Source organism: Thermobia domestica, chromosome 7 (assembly GCF_964235325.1).
Source record: "Thermobia domestica chromosome 7, izTheDome1.hap1.1, whole genome shotgun sequence".
NCBI classification, from domain to species: Eukaryota; Metazoa; Arthropoda; class Insecta; order Zygentoma; family Lepismatidae; genus Thermobia; species Thermobia domestica.
Genome location: NC_137460.1, coordinates 20,139,971 through 20,158,687, shown reverse-complemented (window position 1 = coordinate 20,158,687; position 18,717 = coordinate 20,139,971). Strand labels below are relative to the sequence as shown.

Sequence of the window (18,717 nt, the reverse complement as noted above, 5' to 3'; positions counted from 1 at the left end):
TGAGGGCAATTTTCCATTATTTTTACCCCTTTTGAGGCAATGGTTTGCTCAATGTTATGATATTAAGCTTACCAAAAGTGATTAATAAAGGCAATATATCTTAAATAGCGCACGATTTTAGAGGAAAACCAGGACATTTGGAGTTTTGAACAGATTAAGTGAATTCACGACCGTTTCGGCTAAATTGGGACATGTGGGAGCTCTACACATACAGGAAATGTCCTTTAGATTCACACTGCTGGCTAAAGTGGGCTACACATTCTAAACTTTCCGATTTTTCTTTTCGTATAAGTTCCGTTAAAAAAAAAAAAAAATGGAAAATTTTCAGTTACATATTATCTTGTTAAACATACTGCAAGTACATAATAGCTTATCAATATTTGTTATTTACTACCCAGAGCATATTTCTTTTTGCATAAAATTCTTACAGTTTATATAAAATTCACAATATCTGTCTCATTTCATTTTCTATTTATTTCTCTTACAATATGCTTTTTCTATTCTCTTTTTCGGGTAACGTCCTATTCTAGTTTTCTCTTCATTCCATGAAAAAATATATTCAGGTTAACTTATACCTTCACTTATACCTTTCTCATTTATAAAATAATCTCAGAAGAACGCTACTATTTCAATTTCTCACAGAATATTCTGATAATGTTAACTTTTCATAGAATACTAGATGAACCAGCGCTCTCTACACAGCGCATCATTCACATATGAGCATGAATCTCCTTGTCATTCTTCACAACATCTGTACATGTCCCTTTACAGACACAAGTGAAGGACGTGTTGATAAAAATTGGCAAGGGGTATCATAAAGGGGAGATTTTTTTCCATTATTCTTTCAATATCTCGCACCGTTTGCAAAATCTGAGTCTACTTCCGAATGGAGTTTCTAATTCATGTATGATCAGTGTTTTCTTTCTTCTTGCATGCAGTATGTATGTATGTAACAAGCAAATACATTACATTCACAATTAATTATAATGTCAGTGATATATGGTGTTCATTAGGTAAAACTCTCCAAACAATAAAGATTCATCTTAAACTGAATCCTTCGTTTTTCATTATCATTTGGCCATAAAACAAACGCCGGAGAGATATACTAATCTTGTATACAAATATGTGGTGTTGAAATGTATAACTCGTAGGATATGATGCTTCACTTTTTAAAATTTCAATACTTCCAGTGTACCCCTAAAAAAATGTAATAAAGAAATATCGACTATGTTTCTTAAATATTCAATTAGAACTGAACAATCTACACAACATTTGCAATCGATCAGTGAAAACAGCATCTTTCTAGAGCTTGTGGTTTTCGACATATCAATGTCAAAAGAATTCAGAATTGGCTACAAACATATAAACGTACACAAAGATCTAACTTTTACTTGACCACAAACATATAAACCTAGTATTTTAATATATAGATTCCCAGAATGGTCTCTTTTCTACTAATTTTTTTTTTATAAAAATTTATTCAGTAAATGTTGTTTCCCATAATATATTCTCATAATATTTCTCTTCGATTAATTCCTTATAGAATATCCAGAGAATATTTCGTTTCCTTGTCCATAGAATATTTTACTTATATCGAATTTTCTTACATTTCTTGTAGATATTCTAAGTATTCAAAGAATATAGAAGCATTTCTAGGCAATAGAGATTTTTTTTTTTTTTTTGATCAAAAGATCCAATATATTTCAATCAAAATTTTTCTTGTAGGCCTTATATCTGGAGAGCTACATATAGTGTACCCAAACCAAAACTATTATTTAACTCAGTATGATGTGCTTATTCCGTGGAAGATACGGAACTTCGATTTTGGGGCCGTTCAAAAATTTTGTTTGGCCTCTGATCCAAAAACTAATAATTGGTCAAGATCACAATCTTTTGATCAATTTTTGGTTTTCCTTAAAGACAAAAAAAGCTGTAACATTTACCAAAACATTTTGTATCTACTTCTCAGCATTTCCTGTCCTCAGAATGATTTCAAATTTACCACAAATTAAAATTTTGTTTTCGCTTGGAACAGGTTCTCGAAGCAAGTAGCAGTTAAGGTAATAGTTACATAATTAAGATTTGCAGCTTAATTGCCGGTTGTTCCACATAACGAAAAGTGCACTTTGATAACTATCTCGAATGGAGACTATCTCCCAGGAAACTATCTCCGAAGTCAAGCCCAGACAAACAAAAGTAGCTTATCATAACGATACGCTTAATAAGAGAAATATTCATTAGCGACTATCAGTAGTGGTACAGAAGCGAGAACGAAACATTTTCTTCTTAAACCAAGGGATGAATTTACGTGTTAAAATATTCTTCACCGATTTCAACTCTAAACTGAGAAATAAACCTTGAACCTTGAAGAAAATACACGTTCTCCTCCGTGTGAAAAAAAAATGTACGTGTATCGTTCAATATATATAAGTTTCCTTAAGAGTCCTCATCCCGGCGAAATTAAAATACCGCTAATTTTACAATAATTATGTGATATCTTCAAATAGATAAAATATAATTGAAATATGGAACAAGAGCGTCCTAGACAATATTATTTTGCGTGAGGTACCGTTATCACAAGTCTCCTAGCGGCTTTCCGTTTTCAGCTGTTTAGAAACGCGAAAATAAATGCCGATTTTCAAAATGGCTCGAAATCGAAAGCAGATGAGTGAGTCATGATAACGGTTTTTCATGTAAAATAATATTGTCTAGGGCGCTCTTGTTCCACATTTCGATTATCTTTTATCTATTTGAAGATATCACATAATTACTGTAAAATTAGCGGTATTTTAATTTCGCCGGGATGAAGACTCTTAAGCTGAAAAATATCTTTTAAGATACATTTGTACATTATATATCCATGTGTAGGTAGGTCCTTCCTCACTTCTCTACATAATCCTCATTGAGATTCAGGCATTTATCCCACCGTTGTATCAATTTCTCCAAATCCTTTGCCAGAAAAAAATATCATAGCTTTGGCTATTTAGGACTCTTCTCACATTCTGCTACTCTTCTTTATCTGTTCCGAAACGTTCAACGTCTATCGGAAGTGTAATGATGAACAAATATCTCATCCTCTGTCACAATACGCATGAGTAATACAATTGAAATCTTGCTGGTATCGCATTAAACCTTCAAGAATGCAACGCATCCTCATCTGTCGAGCATCGCCACTGAGTTGATGAGGAACTCATCGTGTGTACATACTTTGTGGGATTGCAGTTTCTCGTGAAGTGATTAAGAAAGTGAAAAGTAGAACGAAGGAAATATGTGAGAAAGATGAAGGTGTAGTGTATAAAGTGAAATGTAGGGATTGTGATATGATATACATAGGGGAAACAGGGAAAACATTTAAGGAGAGCATAAAACAACATTGGGATGATGTGAGACTCAAGAAGAAAAATAATGCCATATATAAACATGTTAAAGAAACGGGGCATAATATAGACTGGGAAGATGTACAAGGGCTAGAAAGGGAGAATAGACCAATAATAAGGAAAGGAAGGAAGTACAAAGGATAAAGAAAGAGATAAGTGACAAATTAATGAACTGGACTGTTAATACATGAGCTATGGAATAAATTATTGGAACAAATTGAAGTAAAAGAACAAGACTAGACAGATTTATACGTAATTTATATCCATATATGCAACGAACTTACTGAAGTTCGTTACTGAATTTTCTATTTGTCTACCTGTGTGTCTGTGTGTCTGTCTGTCCGTCTGTCTGTTATTTCCGTTTTTTCAACTTTGAACCCTGCATTTGATAGAGCATCAGAAACTATCAGAGAAAGTAATTACATTTTTCGCGTCACTCTTACCGTGCCCGACATATTGGCCAAAAAATGGCCGATTTCCAGAGATTTAAGGATCCACATCTCGGGATCCGTAAGAGATTCAGAGATCATATCGGTGTTGATCAATATCTAAAAGGATGGTAAATATTTTGGTACTAATTAGTAACCGGTGGCCACTGTCCAACTGGCCATTGGTTTGGTCAATGGTCAGTTGGTCAGTGGCCACCAATTATTACCGATACCAAAATGTTTACCATACTCTTAGGTATTGATTAACATCAATATCATTTCTCTATGACTTACCGTTCCCGTGATATTGGCCAAAAACTGGCCAATTTCTAGATATTTAACGAGCTATAACTCGGGAAGCATAAGTTGTAGAGAGATGATATTAATGTTGATCAATACCTAAGAGGGTGATAAATATCTTGGTACCAAATAGTAATCGGTGGCCACTGACTAACTGTTTACTGGCCAACTGGCCACCGTTCCCCCAGATATTGGCCAAAAAAGTTCGAATTTCTAGATATTTAAGCAGCCATATTTCGAGAACTGTAAGTCATAGAGAGATGATATTTTGCTAATTTTTGCGAGAAAGAGAAGAAGGTGCGGATAAAAAAAATCTAGGAACAATGACAAACTTAACGAACTTAAAAAAGAATGGAGGGATGAAGCGGGAAGGATAACGCTATATAAGGAAGGATAAGGATATATAAATGTACGTAAGAATTCATATTAGCTTTGTTAACTTCAATAACTTATACTAAAATTACAAATCGCTGAGCAAAGGAAGGTTTATTTATCAAATAATAAATGTGTGACAGTTTTGCCAACTAACAGAATATATTGGCTTCCGATGGCCAACTGACAATGTCTGATGAGGCCAATATGTTCTGTTAGTTGGCAAAACTGTCGCACATTTATTATTTAATAAATAAACCTTGCTTGGCTCAGCGATTTGTAATTTTAGTGTAAGAATTTTGTTACAAGTCTGCAGTAATATGCTACTGGACATTAATAATAATAATAATAATAATCTCCTGAAAGGTATGCACCACTTTAACCATTCTGAACCTGAGGTTCAGAGTACCGGCACCTTTATTTTTAGAAATAAAACGTTGTATCTTATATATATATATATATATATATATATATATATATATATATATATATATATATATATATATATATATATATATATATATATATATATATGTCATAGTTTATCTACATAATGTTTCATTTTAATGTATTTGTCGTAGAGTATTCTCAAAACAGTTTATTTTCTACATTTTTCTGATAGTATAATTAAAAAATATCTATTTTTATGCATGTCATGTTAGTTGTTCTCAGAATGTTCAAACCTATATATGCTGCTCGTAGAGTATCTTCAGAAAATTCCTGTTCGTGCACTTTTTCCGCAAAATGTTCTTAAAAAGTCATTTTCTATACATTTGAAATATTTTATCCTAAGCTTTTCTACTCTTTTATGCATTTGTTGAAGAATATTTGATTTTCTTTTTTTTTTCCTTGTAACGTTCTTAGAATGTCCGTTTTCTATGCATTTCTCATAGGACACCCTATGAATGTTTAGTTTTGTGTCAATTTCTCATAGAATATGTTAATTCCTACACTTTTTTGTCAAATATTCTTCGAATTTTTGTGTTAGATCATGGTTTTCGTATATACTAGCCACCTAATATAGTTAGCAAGTGCTAGAAAATCGATTTTAATCTATATGGAAACACTCCTGATGTATAAATAAAGAATGATGGGTATTCGTATATAGGTGAGACGGGGGTAATGGGGATCACCCAAGTTTCTCGGAAAACTACATGCACAGACTTGTTTCTGACTGTTGCTGTTCTCTAACCATAATAGCATCAAAACACTGTAGCTAGCGGCTATTCTGTCAGTCAATGGAGGGAAGTTATTGATGATAATTGTTTCTTTTTTGGCAGTACGCTACAAATTTATAGTTTCTTTTTAATTTAGTTATGTCTATCACCATTACTATTTCGATTTTCAGTTGTAGTTTTTGACATTGTGTTCCATTTATTTTCCATTAAATATAACGTTATTATTCTCGTTTCTTTGTTTACGAATGAAATAAAGAAATACAAGTCTCTGCTGTACGTTTACAAATTAATAAATTGTTAAGAACTAACATGAGACAAATGGCCGTAATATTGTCTTAACAACCTTAAATGTATCTATAACTAACTCCATGGCCGGAGGTTCAATGCCGCGTTCACAAAAGCTCTCCACTGACTTCTATCCTTAGCCATCTGGATCCAGTTTTTACTTTGTATTCCTATTTCTGCGTCATCATCATCATCATAGGTATTCTGCCTTTAGTGGCAGGTCACTTGCCGCAGCTGTGAAGCTTCCATGCTCCACGGTCCTCCGCTAACCTTTTCGTCTTCGCGTATGATCTTTCTGTTTTAATATCGTCCATTAATTGTAGTCTCCTTCGCCCCCTCACTCTCTTTCCCGCCACCATACCCTCTAGGACGTCCCTCATGATGCAATCTCTTCTTAGGCAATGTCCCAACCAGTTTCTCTTCCTCTTCCTAATAATATCTAAAAGTGTTCTTTTCTCACCCACCATTTCTAACACACTCTCATTCGTTTTCCGCTCGACCCAACTAACTCTTTCCATTCTCCTCCACACCCACATTTCGAAAGCTTCCAGTCGATTTTCGTCACCCTTACGCAATGTCCACGTTTCCGCCCCATACAGCACAACACTCCTATTTCTGCGAGATCATCTTAATAGTGTTCTAGCATCTGCTCGTAGGTCTTCCTAATGGTCGTTTTCTGATTGGATTTCGAGTTATAACTTCAAAAGTGTTCCTACTTTCTTCCATTCTGGTACATGACCTGTCCACCTGAGCCTCCTAGTCTAGATTACCCTAACAATGTTCGATAAACTGTATAAATTATCACTTCCTTGTTATGAATTTTCTGCCGTTTAGAGATGCGTTTGAGTCGAGTCGAGACAGAATTTTCCTGACAAAATTCGAGTCGAGACACAGCTCTTCCAATAGAAAAATATATATTTTTCGAGTCGAGACATCACTTTTACAGCACATTTTCGAGTGGAGACAGTCTCAAATTTTGTCTCGTGCGCATCCCTACTGCCGTTCCTTATTTCCATTCCTCTTGGGTCTGAATATTCGTCTTATGATCTTATTCTCAAATACTTTCAGTCTGCCTTCTTCCCTCAGAGTAAGCGACCATGTTTCGCAACCATACAGAACAACAGGCATGATTATCGTTTTATATATTTTAAGCTTTAAATTCCTCGACAGAATACGCGACGACGAATGAAATGTCGAATGACGAATTCCCTGCTTTTAGTCGACATTTCATTAAATCGTGAATATGGTTTTGGTCTGTTAATATCGATTCTAAATATTTGAAAGTATTATCTGATGTTTTAACTCATTCATAATTTGCAGTATTACGATCTGAGCGAACTTCCGAATGTATCTAAAGTGTGATTGTAGATATATTACGGTGAATAAAGATCCCTATAAGTTGTTTTATCTTTATTCATTATTGTATTATACCTATTAAGAGATTAGTAATGACCGCAATTACCTTAAGTCTTAGGCTATTTGAGAAAGCGTTACTCCCTGTAGCGAACGCGGCCAAAGTGGCTATTCAGTAATTTTACTTTCATCAGATGTGTAAATCATACTGTGAGCCAGTCAGGGTTTCCAGGTCTTTTTGCCAGGTCCAGGTGTGTAATAGCAGAGTTCCAACACTCTGCACAAACTATCTTCCAAGCAGCTGTTTCTTGCTACAATCCCTTTGCCTGGCAACACGTCTTTCCTTTTTTCCCTTCCTTTTGAAATCTTTTAAACAGCAGGCGGTTTATTGTTCCGACCCGCACCAAATCCGCTCCAGCTGACGTTTTCTCAGCGATTTAATTGCTTTCGCGTTTATGATTAGCCATCTACATTTAAATACATGGTCAGCGTATTTGAAGAGTACGCTTTGCGATCGCCTCAAATAGCCGGGTACTAAGATGCGGGAAATGGGTATCAATGTAGCTGTTACCGTATGTTGTTTTCAATGTAGCTAGCTACTTTTTGGTAAATCTGAATTGCATCTTACGCGTACACAAGACAGAAAAATGTTCCTGCTACAGCATGCAACAGTTGACATTATGCTTTTTTAAAAAAATGTTCTTATTTGACAGTGGCGGATCTAGGAGGCAAAACTTGGGAAGGGGGGGGGGGCACCAGAACCCCGACTATGATAGGTATATCAGGAACTTTCAAAAATATATAAATAATAGTTTCCCTAGCCCCGAGCTAGATACACAACTGCCGTTTGATATAAGATTTTCCTTATTCGATGCGCACAGAACATTCTATGAGATATTCATAGAAAGATACTCGAAGAGAATTCTACAACAAAAATGTAGAAAATGTAGACTGTCTTAAGGATATTCTACGGTAAATACAATAAAGATGAAACATGTGAGGAAAACTAATGAGACGTATACAAGACACGAACAGCCTACTTGAAGAAATGCCGAGGTGGTACCGTACCTAACTTATAGGTCTCCAGGTCGCTTCCTTCCTTCCCAAATCCTCCCTCCCTTCCATTTCCCCGGATAGTGTGCTCACCGAGGGACGTCATCCCTCAAACGTGATGGGCTAAATAGCCGTAGATGCCGACAGCCGAGAAATCTAAATCCTAAATACTAAACTTTTACGAAAAAATCTAGGAATCGTGATATTTTGAAGATAGTCTACGAGGAATGCATTAAAAAAAACTGAAAAACATTCTGAGAATAATCTAAGAGATATGCATAGAAAATTGACATTCTAAGAATATTCCACAAGTGTAGGAATTAGGATATTCTGAGCATAGTCTAGACAAGTAAATAGAAACATAGGACATTTTGAATTAGTATGAGATAGCCCTGCATAACATGAGTATATACCCAAAATGGACATCCTACGAAAATACTACGGAAAAGTGTATAAATCAGAGTATTCTAAGTACTATATAGATAAGACGGTATGATCTAAAGGTAATCTATCTTTTAGAAAAGTATAGAAAAGTTTAATATTCTAAGTACATTGAACAAGAATGTTTAGAAAACACGACATTCTACGAGAAACGTGCAGCAAATTGCATATTCTAAACCAGTGCTAATCAACCTTTTTTAATCTCGCGTACCCCTAGACACACTTCGCCATCCAATTGTGTACCCCTGAGTTGTTTAAAAGAAATCAAATCGAAATGAACGTATTAAACTTAATACACATGTTCTGTTGATTAAAAAGGGGGACAAATAGAGACTCAACAAATGGACAATCAGTGTGCCAATCAAAAGACTATTTACAGAGCGATAAACTGCACATCCGAAAAAGTTAACGTGAGAAATTTCAAAACACGCTTTACTGAGGGGATTTTCCGCTCATCTTCCCTGATAATTCATAACTTTAGAACTAACTGTTAATGAGATGACTGAGCTTACTTCCGGGACGCCAACTCCTCGACTCTCGATCGAATCTTCGAGAATGCGAGAATCAGAGCTGCTTCTGGATTCAAGCAATTTCCGTGCTTCGTTTTTATTGATGTTAATGCAAAGAAACCTTGTTTACATAAATATGTTGATGGAAATGGAAGAAGTTGTGAAGTAGCACAGATCATTCAATACATTCTCCAACTATGATCATTCAATAAATATTGGAAATATACTTATTTTTGAATTATGTACCCCCCAGCAAACTTTTCGCGTACCCCCAGTTGAATAGCACTGTTCTAAACGAAACAGTTTTTTCAATGTGCTGAGAACATATAAAATTTCATATTGTAGTGGAAGGTCATCTGAAGAAAATAAAATAAGCCACTGGCCACTCAATATACAGTTTACTGTAACAAGAATATTGGTAATGATCCAAAAAAAATGCATCAAAAGATTACAATCTTGGCCAAGAATTAGTTTTGGGATCAGAGGCCACAAAATTTTTGAATGGCCCCTAAATCGAGTTTTCGTATTAACTACGGAATAAGGACATCATACTGAGTTAAGTGATAGTTTGGGTTTGGCTGCAAACTCTCCAGATATAAGGCGTGCAAGAACATTTTTGACCTTTTTATCCAAAAATAGTACAGGAAGTGTCTGATAAATATACTCCTTTTTCAAGTTCTAATCAAGCAAAACACAACCAACAGAATTGAAAACAAAGTAGTCATAAAAAAGTTGTTGATTGAATATTCTTGATCCATAACGTGAACATGTCATCGTTACTTTGATGCAGATCTAATTCCTCGTAATAGAACAGTGATATTTTGGCAAATCAATTCAACTGATTGCTTTGTGATAAAGGAATGGCTGACGCTACTTGAAAGATAAACTGTTAGGCACACAGTACTAGGACTATATTCCTTTGTTACAAAGAATTCAGTTGAACTGATCGATGAAATATATATATAAAATGGCGGATCCAGGATATGATCAAGGAAGGGGCTAAACCATAGTTTGCCGCTTTATCCAGTGTAAAACAGAATTGATGTCCATTTTATCCAGTGTATACCTGAGCGTCAAAGGGGAGCTATAGCCCCTATATAGCCCCTTTTGTGCCAAGAAAATAGTAATTAACTTGAGGTCAATGATGCCCAGAGGCGGGTTTTAGGGCACACCTTGGGCCCAGGAAGGGGACAATTTTTCATTGGAAAAAGGACAACCAAACTTTAATAGGCCTACTTAGATAGGTAGCTAAAAGTCTGGATATGTTATGAAAAGAAAGAAGTTAAGAAATTGAAGAAAATTTTGTAAGAAAATTATCTTGTTCTTTTTTTCACATCCAATACCGGTCTCCTCCACTACCTTTATTTTCAGGGGGGAGGGAAATGAAACCTTTTCGTTTAACGTCCCTCGTTTATGCCCTTTAGGCTAAAGGACACGATGATTAAGGCAAGTGAATGAGAAGGGAATAATTGATGGAATGAGAAAGTGGAAGGTAACGAGAGTACCTCGAGAAACCTGAAGAACACGGTGTTGTCCACTATAAATTTACCTGGTCGGGGATCAACTCAGAGATTTGCGAGGGGGGTGATGGCATCGTTGTTTGGAGGGTTCGGGTTTAGGTGACCTTGTTTCTAGGTCTAGGGGGTTCGTGGTGACTCAGTAGCAAAGCGTTCACTACTTGTGTATGGATGGGGTCCTTCGTTCGATCCCAGCTCGCGTCAAGTGAGCTTTGTGGTGGACAAACACCGTGTGCGTGGGTATTCTCCGGATTCTCCCGTTTCTCCCCAGTTTCTTCATTCCACTATTTAATTCATTTCTCATCATCACCGTCCCCTTTAGCCTAGCCGGCATTAGGATGGGATGTAAAACTTAGAAGACTTAATTTTTCCTAGGTCTACTTAAAAAATAAAGGAACTCTTCGTAAAACATTTTTTTTATTTTGAGAATATATATATATATATATATATATATATATATATATATATATATATATATATATATATATATATATATATATATATATATATATATATATAAAAATATTTATTATTATTATTTTTTCATGAAAACGAAAAATGATAATTTAAATTCAGGTCACGATTTTGGCCAAATCTTGGTCAGGATTTTGTCACTCTAGACACAGCAACGCTGTTGGGAAGAAATAAAATCTCCATTTCTATTAAACGTGAAATCACGCGATAATAATAGTACCAATACAAATAGTAAATTTATGCATTAAAAAAAAAAAAAAAAAAAGAAAAAGACACTTACATAGCCGAAGAGGCCCTTCGCCGTTGCAGGTGGAATTCCCTTGTGGACGGTTCTGGCCGAAGCAGCGCTGTTAAACGGTCAACACACAGAGACCTTGACCTGTCACGCTGTTGTGGTGTCGTCGCTGGCGGCATGTCGTGATTCTGATGTTCCAACAATCTCTTCTTCACACGATCCCCCCGTAATCTGTTCATCAGTTTCACGTCTAGACAAAGCATTGTAGTTTCGACACTACCCTCAACTAGCCTATCCGCCCCGAACACGCCTGAATTTCTACGAATTTGGCGCTCTATTTTGGCGGTTTATATATATTTTTAATTTATTCGCAACGCAAATATCGCACAATGATTTAAGCCACAATTATTCTAAATTTATTCGGTGAGTACAGCACTAATCAATATTGCCAGATTGATTCTTTTCTAAAAACACCACTATTCACACAAGTACACTCAAACAAACACACTAGATCGCACTAAAATGATATATACACTTTTATTCTTCTTTAGTGTTGGTTTTAAAAAAAAATCACTTAATTGACAGAAGATGGCACATTTCCTTTATTATCCTTGTAAGACAAAAAAATAATATTGCCTAACCTAAAAAATAAAAAGTTAAGCTAGGCCTCATTGTATAAATAAAAAAAAAAGAGAGAATCTTAGCTTTTACACACGGCCTAATTCTGTGACCTTCAAAACGAAGACAGAAAAAAAAGACAATATTATATCTTGTTAATTTCGAACAACTTGAAGTACAAAAGGCATCAAGCAGATTTTCGTGGGAATCCTATTGTCTTGTTGAAGAACTAATCCGGGCGTTTTCTTCGCACAGATTGGTTGATGATGAATTAAAATTTTCACTACCATGTTTTCTGATATTATTGTCAGTTTGCTTTCTTCTTTTTTTTCTGTTTCTTTTCTTTTCTTTCTTTCTTTCTTTCGCGGAATATGTACTTTCGTAAAATGTACGATAGAATTAATAAACTAACTCATAACTAAACACACACACAATTTGCGTTTATACCTTTTTATCGCGCGGGCTCTCGATGTTTGTTTCGTGTGTGTGTAACTCGATAAGAGGCCGTTAGGAGTGAATAATCGCAGCCGGTCGTTCGTTCGCCGGGTAGCCCCGATGTGCTGAGACGAGCGCCGCGATTTCTACTCTCACCAGTTCAGTTAGTTGCAACAACTGCCACCCGCATATCACGTTGACGCCGGAGCACAACTTGAAAGAAGTGTTGCCATCTCACGCACTAAAGATTGAAAACTAGTTATTTTTAAAAAGTTCGTAAATACACTTTCCATTTCTTTGCTAAGAACACCACTCTTTTGTTTTTCTTTCTTGTTTCCAAGCGACGGTGGGAATGAAGGAAGTCCTTCTTGATTATAAAAATAAATTCGAATTCGATACGTCGATGGATTTACACGTTTTATGCCACCTACAGTCTAGTGTTAGCAGATATCTCGATAGGATCTTTTTTTTTCTCTTCCCTCATTTAATTATCACTTGCGCAAATACCGGGGGCATGTGAGGGGTATGTCCCCTCCGAGCTTGGAACTGGGGGCTGCTCCCCAACAATACGATTTGAAATATGTTTTTTGGGGAGAAATGTGATAATTTGTGTCTAATTGTCACAAAGGAAAGTGAGATAAAATTCATGTTCTCCCAGAATAAGCCTCAAATCTATCTGCCTCCCAATCTTGAAGATATGTCTTCTCCCCTGGTCCTCCACAGCATTGTTTTTCCACTTCAGGTATAATATACTGGAACGGTCTTTTAACCACCACCCCAATCTTGAAGACAGATTTGCGTCACTGTTAATTATATCGGGTGAAACTAGGATCATATGTGCGGGAGGGAAGGCATTGGGCAATCCCCCAGGAAAGCTCACCCTACTTTAAGACAAAATTTTCTTACTCCATATACAATACGGACATAAAATTATAAATGAAGCATCAAACAGGTTCATTACATTTCATAAACAAAACAGTACGCCAAAGGTAAATAAAACAAAAATGAATCCTGTGCCCATTTCAGTAAAAAAAAAAAAAAAAAAAAATGTCTACCATTAGGGGCCCTAGAAATAATATTTATTCGTATGGCTTTGAGATTTGTCAATAGTTTCTCCTTAATTAATTTTTCATGTATGGAACGAGCCCAGGAGCGTAACTAACGGTTCCACAGACATTGCCGTGCGGGAGGACTCATAGGCTCCGGGGGTCCACAAAGAATAAGAGAAAGATGGAACGAAGGGGCCTATTTTCGAATTTTGCGGGAAAGCCCACATACAACTTTTTCTAGAGGGTCAAAATATTAATGCTTGCCCCCCCAAAAAATCTAAGTTAGGGCGCTGGGTGAAACGCTGCACCAATAAAGACTGTTTTCCTTTAACTTCAAGAAAGAAAAGAGAAAATAGGTATTTGTTGCCAGCGGTGCCCATCTCCCTCACCAGGTGGCTACGCATAATCCCTCGTAATTTCACTAAACTATAATGACAATGCTAAAAACCAGTGGAGTGCAAGGCTTGATTCGTATACCACATGAATGCAACCAAATATAAACTCACTGTATTTAATGATAACAACTTCAGTTTGCACTCAAAAATAATACACGAGAATAAATATATTCACATGGCTTATTGTTTGTGCTATATATCTTCGAACATGATATATGGTCCACCAAAACTGCATGTTCTTGCCTCCACAGGCGTCTCTGGCGGGGGGACGAGGGAGATGCGTCCCCCCAAAATTTTGAAGTACAAAACATTCAATATTTTATTCTAATTTAATTTATTTACTAACTAGAGAATATCATACAAATAATAATAATTATATTTATTTGGAATATAATATTCAGGCTGTGAAACGATTGTAATCGAGTTCTTGATATGCCTTAGGGGGTCCATGAAAGTAAGCAGAAAGTTATCAAATGGAATCAAAGTTAATAAACAAGTTGGGCTAGGTAGTACCATTTAAATAACTTTCTTTGATGCCCCCCCCCCAAATTTTACACGCCAGAGACGCCAGTGCCTCCACACACACACTATTCACAAAACAATAGGAAAGAGTTTTGCAACTTGAACACTGTTGCCAGCTAAAGGCACACACACACACACTGTTAAATACACAAATAATCCCAAACAACTACAAACTAGAGATGCAAGGGCTCGGAAAAAAACCGGATTTTTGGAAAAAAAACTCGGTTTTTTCTGCTTTGCTTTTTTGATTGGGAAATTTTGGGCTTTTTTCAAAATACTGCTTTAAATTGATAAAACAGACTTTGTATCGCTTCTCTATAACACAAAAAATCATTTAATTAGTGGTTGATGCTGATAATAATATAAAACATCGAAAATAAACTATGAATTTCGAAAAAATATTTCAAACAATTTTTCATCAACATATTTACATTATGAATTCCACAGGATTAACCAATGTATATAAAAAGAATTTTTTAACCTCCTATATACAAAAGTAAGCAGAGTTGGCAAGAACCGTGGTTGTTTTTGAAAATGCCGAAAACCCGTTTTTTGGGGGATGTTTTAAACCAGGCTTTTTTGGTTTAAACTAGGCTTTTTTGACTTAGATTTTTTGCTTTATGTATTTATATTACATATTCACAGAAATAAGTTTGTTTCGCCTTGATGTTATTATGCAACAGCGGGGTTATGCCGGAAGAACTCCCATAAGCTTAAAGAAGTGCGGTCAGTAAATTTCTTAAGTTGAGAATCTCCCGCCCTAGCCATTGGGAAAATCCCGTCATTACTTGAAATGTAAGACAATAACGAGAAAATCCTGTTATTGCTTTGCATGTAAAATTTAAAGGTCAACGTACCATAATCAGTACGCTAAAACTGAGGTATTAAATTACAAATTTAGTACCGGTACGTAGATATCATTGAAAGTTCAATCCAAGCTAATGTTGGAAGCTACGTAGGCAATCGATAAATTTTGCCAATTTCTATCAATAAATTTAAGCAATATTGGCTTCTTTATAAAACAACACGCATTTAGGCATGCAGAAATATACAATTTGGTTTGTTTTGTATATTTAGGCTTAACATCCTTACGAAATACCGAGGTTATCAAGGAGAAGACTTTCGCTTAAACTGACATCCGAACCGCTACTTGGGTTACGCATGAAAGAAGGGTTGTGGTTCGGCCGAGAATTGAACATGGGACACCTTGATTAAAAGGTGAAAGGGAAATAAAACTATTGCAGGTGGTTTGATATCTGGAAACGTCACCATGAAGTTCACACGATTTGCATTTTTCATTCTTTTTATTTTTGTGGTTTAAACCAGTTATTAAAAAAAAAAATGGTGTTAACCAGCCAACCCTAAAAGTAAACACTTCTTTTTAAAGAATACACAAATAACTAGCAAAATAGTATGTAGTATTTTTACTTCAAAATATTCCATACCCTCTTTTTGAAACAAAATAAAATTAAAATAAAACATAAGAGAAAAACTTAGATTTATATGATACACTTAAAGGCTGAACATCTAGAGCTTTTGGTTCTGTATATTCTTGAAATTCTACAGTTAAGTTTTATAGAACCACCATCACAGTTTACCCAATCCTCAAGTTTTCTGAATTTTTAACAAGAGGGATTCAACATATCATTACGGAACTCCCCCCCCCCAAAAAAAAAGACTACGGAATATATTTAAGTTAAGCTAAATACAACTGCACAACAAACATGACTGAGTGATTAGCTTTTGAGCTTCTATCGGGAAGTCCGGGATTCAACCAGCATTCGACCATTCTGACAAAGCTTTTTTTTATTCCATCTGTGAATGTAGAAATAGTGCGTGTACTGTGAGTTGAGCGACTTCCTTTTTTATTGTTTTTAAATCGTTATTATTACTAATTACCAGCAGTGACGGTTTTGCGAAGGTTAGGGGGCGGTCTTTCGGACTGAAGCCCGTTCCCCAAAGTTACGGAATGTCTGCAACAAACGAAATATCTATTATTTATGCCTTTACTCATAAACTTTAAGCTCCCGTCAAATAAAAATTACGAATGTTTAAAAAAAACTAAACATTAGTAAGAAACCCTTCCCAAAATACTTTTCTAAATCCGCCACTGATTTTCAGTATAAAATGATTTTTAAAGTTGTATCCGGAAGATTAATGCTAAACATATAAACGAAGCGAAATATTAGTTATGCCTGTACTCATAAACTTCAAGCACTTCCCAAATAAAATTAGGACTTTTTAGGAAACGAAACAATCAGAAAAACCCCTCCTAAAGTACTTTTCTAAATCCGCTACTGATTATTTGTATAAATTGGTATTCAAGGTTGTGTCCGGAAAATTAATGCTAAATCACTTCACAGCTACAGTATAACAGAAATGTGGAAGTACGGTTTGACGGATATATTGAAAAACGGGCAAGTTTAACTTTTGCGCTAGAAGCTAGAGTACTAAAAGCTCTTAGAAATGAAACACGGATGACAAACTAGAGAAGAAAAAAGATGTCGATAACTCAAAAGTTAAAATAAAGTTAAATAGCCTCTAAAATTACCCTCAAATACTACATTTTTCATGTTAGCTTTAATTCGTAAAACATGTGCTCCATCCATCTTGATGGTGAATTTCAGAGCGAAATATGACATTCAGGTCATGGAATTCTTATCTAACTATAGAATATACTATAAGAAAGCTATTTAGATAGAAAAATCATGAAGTTGAAAAAAGCCAAAATTTCCAAAATTCTCGTTTTTTTCCCAAAAAGCCGGCTTTTTATGTGAAAAAAACCATCGATTCAAAAAAGCCGGCTTTTTTGCATCTCTACTACAAACCAACAAACAAACTAACTGTAATATGTGATATGAGTAATATGTGAGTAATTGCACAAGTTGATTAGTTTAATGTTAATAATGTTAGGTTATGCATTCTGTATAGTTTTGGTAAAACAATTCCAAGTTACCGAACCTTGATGAGATACGAGAGAGGACAATTTGAATATTGATGATCCAGTCATTGTAATTAAGCCAAACTAGATTTGGCTGGAATGTAATATGTATCAGTATTTAATGTATGTGTATCAGGATTAAAGTACAGAATCTATAATCAACAAGAGTAATACAAATTACTCAATAAAGTAAGGGTTGGATTAAACCATCTGAAGGCCCGGGGCTAGAAAAAAATATGTGGACCCTGCTGACTTCACCTAATACAGTTTTGTAAAAGTACAGTAGGAAAAGTTAAGGGAATATGTTTCATATTTTTGATAGTTTTTTTTTTTTTTATGCACGGTTATGCCGGCTAGCTAAAGGAGACGGCGATGATGAGAAATGGATGAAACGATGGAATGAAGAAAGTGGGAGGAAATGGGAGAACCCCGTGAAAACCCACGCGCACGGTGTTTGTCAACCACAAAGTTCACTTGGCGTGAGCTGGTATCGAAAAATGAAATCTTTGAGTTTTACGTCCCACGCTTATGCCGGTTAGGCTAAAGGAGACGGTGATGATGAGTAATAAATGAAATGGTGGAATGAAGAAAGTGGAAGGAAACGGGAGGACCCCGAGGAAATCCACGCACACTGTGTTTGCTCACCACAAAGTTCACTTGGCGGGGGCTGGGATCGAACCCGGGACCCCAAGCACCAGAGGTGAACGCTTTACCACTGAGCAACCGCGGCCCGAGCTGAGCTGGTATCGAACAAGGGACCCCATGCACCAGAGGTGAACGCTCTATCACTGAACTACCGCGGCCCCTAAATTTTAATGAGAGTGGAGGTGTCTGTCCAACTGGAGACCCGAGTCTATAGGCCCCCTAAACCCTCCTTAATATGGCCCTGAATAAAGTGAGTTACTCGGAAGAGCCTAATGTAGGCGTAAGAGTTATAAATTAATACTGGTAAAGTTGTCGAAACTTCGAGGGCAGATATAGTTCGAGTTAACAGTAAAATTGTAATTTTTACTTCCAATGCCAAAAGATTTCTGTACTTCCAGTGCCAGTGTACTTTCTTTTGTTGCTAACATTAAACTGTAGATACCATAACACCAACGAACACTTCTGTATTCTTTTATCTGATATTTTATATCATGTAGAGGACCTTCACCTTACTCTTACTGGAGGGCTGGTATTGAACTTCAAGGGCAATGGAACTGTCACCAATCAGCGCATGGGTCCTGAAAACTATG

At 35.8% G+C, this 18,717-nt stretch overlaps 1 protein-coding gene across 1 annotated transcript in view; it reads right to left on the bottom strand.

Annotated features, from left to right (window-relative positions):
• Positions 1–12,801, bottom strand: part of LOC145689883 (GTPase-activating Rap/Ran-GAP domain-like protein 3) — a 641,847-nt gene extending 629,046 nt beyond the window's left edge. The window contains exon 1 of the mRNA XM_081764181.1: positions 11,568–12,801. Within this exon, the coding sequence (XP_081620307.1) occupies positions 11,568–11,785 (218 nt within the window). The 5' untranslated portion in view covers positions 11,786–12,801. The remainder of the gene's footprint in view (positions 1–11,567) is intronic.
• Positions 12,802–18,717: the final 5,916 nt, after the last annotated feature.